The sequence below is a fragment of the Canis lupus genome, chromosome 17, assembly GCF_011100685.1.
Source record: "Canis lupus familiaris isolate Mischka breed German Shepherd chromosome 17, alternate assembly UU_Cfam_GSD_1.0, whole genome shotgun sequence".
Classification (NCBI taxonomy): Eukaryota; Metazoa; Chordata; class Mammalia; order Carnivora; family Canidae; genus Canis; species Canis lupus.
The window spans coordinates 32,467,767-32,473,766 of NC_049238.1; the positions used below are offsets into that span (position 1 = coordinate 32,467,767).

Genomic DNA, 6,000 nt, shown 5'->3' on the forward strand with positions numbered 1-6,000 from the left:
GAGAAAACCCTTCCCAGTATGCAGGATATTCATTTGCTTTTATATTACTATCTTTCAGTAAAATAGACATCCAACAAAACACACCTCAATGCTTGGAACATTAACAACATAAGAACCAACATAAACTAGATATTCATCCAAAGTTACCCCCCATACATCTGAGGGTGGATATTATAATCTCTGCTTTGCTTGATTTCATCCTGATACTCCACTGTAACTGCTCATCTCTATAATATAACATCAAAGAGAGGTAAAGACACTGGAAGGTTTCTGCAGGAAAATCTCTTCCTTCTGCCCATTTGCCCTGCCCCCCTCTACTCTTTCATTTAGGGAAAAAGGTACTTGGCATTTGACATAACACATAATGTTTACACAAGAGTTAACCATTTTTAGAACAAACTGCATGTTTTTTTTTCCTGGAAATCCCTAAGTTGCCAATGATTCAACCAATATAAGCATTCATTTTAATGTCCTTTTATGTATTACAGATATTATACTTTCTTGCTTTCCTTTCTTCCTTCCTTCCTTCTGTCCTTCCTTCTCTGTTTCCTTCCTTCTCCTTCCTTCCTTCCTTCCTTCCTTCCTTCCTTCCTTCCTTCCTTCCTTCCTTCCTTCCTTCCTTCCTCCTTCCTTCCTTCCTTCCTTCCTTCCTTCCTTCCTTCCTTCCTTCCTTCCTTCCAGTTTGGACACTGCTCATTGAGTCAGACTTCTGCTTTGCATTTGATGAGTGTAATGCCCCTTCCCAGGCAAGGAAGGAAGAACAGCTCTAAACAGCAGCTGTCAATGGCAGAATCATTGTACAACCAGGCACTTGGTGTTACAAATTGGCAAGTGTCATTGTAAAGTGCCAACAGGAAGAGTAAATTGTTCCCAGTTTTGTTTCTCTGACCTGTTCCCTGTCAACTAGGATGCTTGGACAGAATCTTCTTCTCTCCCCGTCACTATATCAGTAGGGTAAAAGCATTTACTTAATCATAAAAAGAAAAATCAGGCTAGAACTACGTAAGAGCTATGTGACTTTTCCCACATTGGCATAAAACCAAATAAAAATTAAAAAAGCAGGTCTGGTCATTAAGTCATAATTAAAATGAGCATGTAAGCAGAAACATTACCTTATATTATTGCAAAAACACAGGATCAGATAAAAGCAGCAAAAAAATGTTCCAGCCAGCCTTGGTAGCCAGGAAATTCTTTTTAAAGGTGTTTCCTTTTTGGGCTTTCCCAATTTGTACTCAGTAATAAAATTAGGGACTTGATGTGATGATCTAAACATTCACTTTTGATAAATAAGTAAGTAAATATTCCCTTTCTGTGTGTCTATGATGTGATTCAAAATAGAATACAAAATTTCCAACCCATCATAAGCAGTTTGATAAACTGTCACAAAACTCATTCTGTCATAATTGCAACAGTGTACTTAAAATACGCACAAGTAGGAAAGTAAAAAAATAAAACCCATTTAAGATCTCTGTATAGAGCAGATTGAAAGCAGGGAGCACCGACAGTTTTGAAGTGGTCTTGCGTACTACACATTCCATTCCTTGTGTACCATTTAGCTTAAAAAAAAAAAAAAATTACATGCACTCTCACATCCACAAACGCACTCGACCCCAGGCTTACGTATCAAAAAGGAACTTACACAATTTCATCGTTCTGGAATTCGAGCTCTCCACAAGTGTCCTCAAAGTCCTCCCCTCCACCTCTGGCAGTCCCTTCGATGGTTTTATAGGGAACGATAACATTTCCTCGAGCTCCAGATGTTCGCAATACCTTCACCTCCATAATGCCAATGCTCTCACTCACGTGAGTCACGGGCTCCTCAAAAGTAAAGATGCCAGCGTGGTCATCGTCAAAAATCGTCACGGTGGCGGTGGAGGGAGATCCCAGGCAAGCGAGCGCAGAAACATGATTGGCTTCCAGGATGCCGTCTTCTGAGGCCTCAGAAGATACTTTAACATTGCTCAAGTGCACAAGGAAATTCTCATCCTCCTCAAAGATGTCATCATCGATGATGCCAACTCTGATTTCCTTCTGGGTCTCACCTGGCTTAAAGACCACAGTTCCTTCAGTAAATTCATAATCAGAGCCAGCGTTGGCCGTGCCATCCTCTGTTCTGAAGTCAACAAACACAGTGTTAGTCAAATCGCCACCTCTGCGGATAATGGTCAGGGCTACAGTCCCACAGTTCTCCAGACACTGATAGGTCCCTTGTTCAAAGAAGATCTTACTCACGGGGTCATTTTCAGCCACTTCAGTGTTGACCTCATGCATGCTGACAGCCTTCCTTGCCTGGTCAGCTGCGTGCCTCTTTAAAATGTTGCCAGCTCCAGTCATCAGGCGAGTAGCTTGGATGCGGTAAAATGCTCGGCTTTTCTGCTGCTGACTTAGGACTTGGTAGTTAGCTAATTCAATCAATTGCTCTATTTCTTTCTCCGGATGCTTCTGCTTGAGCTCCTTCAGAATCCTAGCCATTTCTCGCCTCGCCTCTTCATCATCTTGGTCCCTCTCATCAACCTCCAGAACCAGAGCACCATCTAAGAAATTGTCAACGTGGGAATTGACCACTTTCCCATCCATTTCAATTTCAGTCTTGGAAGATGGCCTGTCTCCTTCGTGCTCGATGATCATTCCCCTCTGCTTGCCGGCCCGATACCTCTTGTAGACATACTTGTAAAACAGCAGCCTCCTATCTGCCACCCAAGCGAACACAACACAGATAGGAAAGAAGAAGAAAGTAAGCAAACCTTCCCAGACTTCCACGACCCCAGGAGAGATGACAGACAAAATAATGTAAAGCCACGTATAGGCAAAGATGCTCCAGGCTGCTGTCACGAAGAACACACGCAAATGCTTAATCTTCCTTGTCTCTCCATCTGGGACCACATAAACACAAAGCGCGATGATGATGAACATGTTGAATGCAGCACTTCCCACAATGGTGCTGGGACCTAGGTCTCCTGCAGTGAAGTTATGGCCACATACTTCAATTACTGAAAGGAGAATCTCTGGAGCAGAAGATCCCAGGGCCATCAAGGTTAGATTGGAAACAGTCTCATTCCAGATCCTCACAGTGGTCTTGGTGGTCTCTCCATTGGGTTTCTTTATGGTTATTTCTTTTTCTTGAGATGTGATGACTTCTATAGAGGACATGAACCGGTCAGCAATGATAGAGACTCCGAGAAACATGTAGACCATGGCCACAAAATACACAGTAGCTCTGGCAATTTTGTCTCCAAAGGAAGGGTCTTGGGGCTCCCAAATGGGTAAAATCACCCCCTTCTTACAATAATATGAGCCAGTACACTCGCCGGTTTCATTGCCTTCTCCTTCCATTTCTGTCTCTGCACTTATAAGGTCCACGTGGGAAAATAAGAGAGCCACAACGGCTAACAGATGACATCCCATTGAAAAGGTAGGTAATAGTCTTAACTGCAGCATGTTGTACAATGGTAGACCTCCAAGTGTCCCAACCTACTGGTAAAAATAAGATGGAGGGAGGGTGGGGGAAAAAAATCACATCATCAGAACCAGATCCAAAGCATGACCAATTACTTTTTTTTTTTTTTTACTTTTGCCAATGATTTGCTTATATTTGACTACCATAACATCTATGGTGAGTCATTATTCCAAGTATCCATAGGTGATTAAGCAATCCTTTGCAAAATGTACAACTCAATCTCTCCGCTTGTCGGTTTTGTACATGTAATCTCCATTCACTGAGAAATGTACACAATTGACTTACTGGAAATGAAAAGTTCAATTATAGCCTTGTCTTGTTAAATATATAGTTATGGATTCTAAGAGCCAATAAGGAAAAAAAAAAAAACCCTTCTGATGCATCAAATAATCTTCTCCTTGTTGCTAATACAGATTTTCTTTTACATTTGGATCAGTACAGTCACTTCCCAGAAACTGTTAAATTACCAAAACCCCTTTATTAAGATCGATGCTTTAAAGTTCAGACCTTAAAATCTTAACCAACACAAGACCTCTTGATGATCTTAAACTCTGGAGCAGACCTTATACTGCATGTTTTGAAATCACACCCTATTGCTCCAAACTTCCTTGGAAACACAGAGATACCTACAAACATCTCTGCAAAGTCAATTGTAGTTGTACTTGGGGGGGGGGGGGGGGGAGTCTGCTGTAATGCAATCTTTACACACATTAAGTACAGTTTTTAAAAGAATAATTTGATGAGAGCACATTTCCTCCTGATTTTCAGCAAGCCCCGTACTCCTGATAGGTTAGCAGCTGGGCCTCTGGTTGCTGAAGCACAGCTCTTCGCATCTGGGTACAGATCTCGCTGTAGAGTCTGCAGGCTGTCCACAGCAGGATGGGAAATAAAGCCCGGGTCTAGTTGTGTGTTAAGACTCTTGTCCGGCAGGCTGTGAAATCAGCTTCACCAGCCGTAAAATGTTCCTTCTCAGTGTTGATGTCATCCTTTCCATGGTCATTCTAAAACACTTATTAGTTCTACAGAGGGTTCAAGTGACTAAAAAATACAGGAGCAATAATTTCATCCGCATCAGCTCATGTGGCAGGACAGCAGTGACCACAAAGTATCCATATGATGAAGGGCTGTGGGCAATTAGAGATACCGAAACAGAGTCACTGAGCCACACAAAGCTTGGTAAACAAAGCAAAGTGGGGGACTGAAAAACCATGGCTCTACATTCACCCACCAGCTTGGGCAAAACTCCACTCAGACCATACATCTCTTCTGCCTCTCAGGCTTGGTAAGGTGCTGACGTACAGGAGGGTCTTCTCCACGTCAGGGTGACTCTGGCCTGGAAGGCCAGTTATGACATCAGCTAAAGTGGTGGCAAGAAGAGGCCCTGAGTCAGAACATAGCCTTGCGGCCTGATAAAACGTGAACAATGGAGCTAGAAGGGAGCCTTCCATTGTCTGGGGCAGTCTCAGAGCCACCCACACATTCACCTGCATTCTCCGGCCCATGTTTGCGGCTGATGGCATAGAGTGGAAATTCACCAGGGCCCAGGAGAACCCCCTGGCCCAGCACATTCTGGCAGACCTCAAAGAGCCCACTATAACCTAAAGCCCCCTTTATCTCATCACTATTGGGAGATAAGCGTTGACATTTTTCCCAAACTAACACACAGCAGAGGGTTGTGAGGGGAGAATGACATTCCACATAAAAGGCTGAGAAATACAAAGAGTGTATCTTCAAAATATGCAAGGTTCATGGTCAGTGATTCTACCGATTCAATCATTACAGGGCTTAGGTGAGATCACCGCTTAAAACAAGGAGACACTGAAGCAACCTCCAAGACTCATGGAAGAGCTAGTTCTAATTCTAGGATGCAGCCATTTATTCCACAAATATTTATAAGTGCCACCTAACTACATGTTTTAGGACCACCTGCTAGCTCTCTTCTAAGTCCTAATTGTGCATCAAAGAATTAAAACAAACAAAAAGGGCAGCTCCAGTGGCTCAGCGGTTTAGTGCCGCCTTCTGCCCAGGGCGTGATCCTGGAGTCCACATGTCGGGCTCTCTGCATGGAGCCGGCTTCTCCCTCTGCCTGTGTCTCTGCCTCTCTCTCTGTGTCTCTCATGAATAAATAAATAAAATCTTTAAAAATAAATAAATAAATAAATAAATAAAACAAAAACCACAGTCCTGTCCTTGCAGACCATATATTCTATTGGGGAGGAAACAAACAAATAAGTATAAATTTCAGATATTAAAAAGTGCTAGAGGGGTGGGGGCAGAAAGTAATGTAAGTAAGACAGGGAGTCTGTGCGTGTACACACGTGGCATGCATGATTTTATACTGGATGGTTAAGGAAGGCCTCTCTGATAAGGTGAAACTGGAGCATAATCCTAAATGAAAGTAGGAAACCAAGAATCGTGGCTTCCACACAGAGTTAGGAGGGTCAGTAGCAAAAGTCCCATGGAAAGTTTCCCACAGGCTGGCTTTTATCTTATGGATTAGAGACTCAAATAGACAAGCATTGACAGCTGTGATGTAATATGTG

General features: G+C 42.8%; 1 protein-coding gene across 1 annotated transcript in view; it reads right to left on the reverse strand.

The window, feature by feature from the left end:
• The window catches only part of SLC8A1 (solute carrier family 8 member A1), a 299,968-nt gene extending 296,503 nt beyond the window's left edge, over positions 1 to 3,465 (reverse strand). Inside the window, 1 exon segment of the mRNA NM_001304962.1 lies at positions 1,640 to 3,465. Coding sequence (NP_001291891.1) covers positions 1,640 to 3,438 — 1,799 coding nt within the window. The 5' untranslated portion in view covers positions 3,439 to 3,465.
• Positions 3,466 to 6,000: the final 2,535 nt, after the last annotated feature.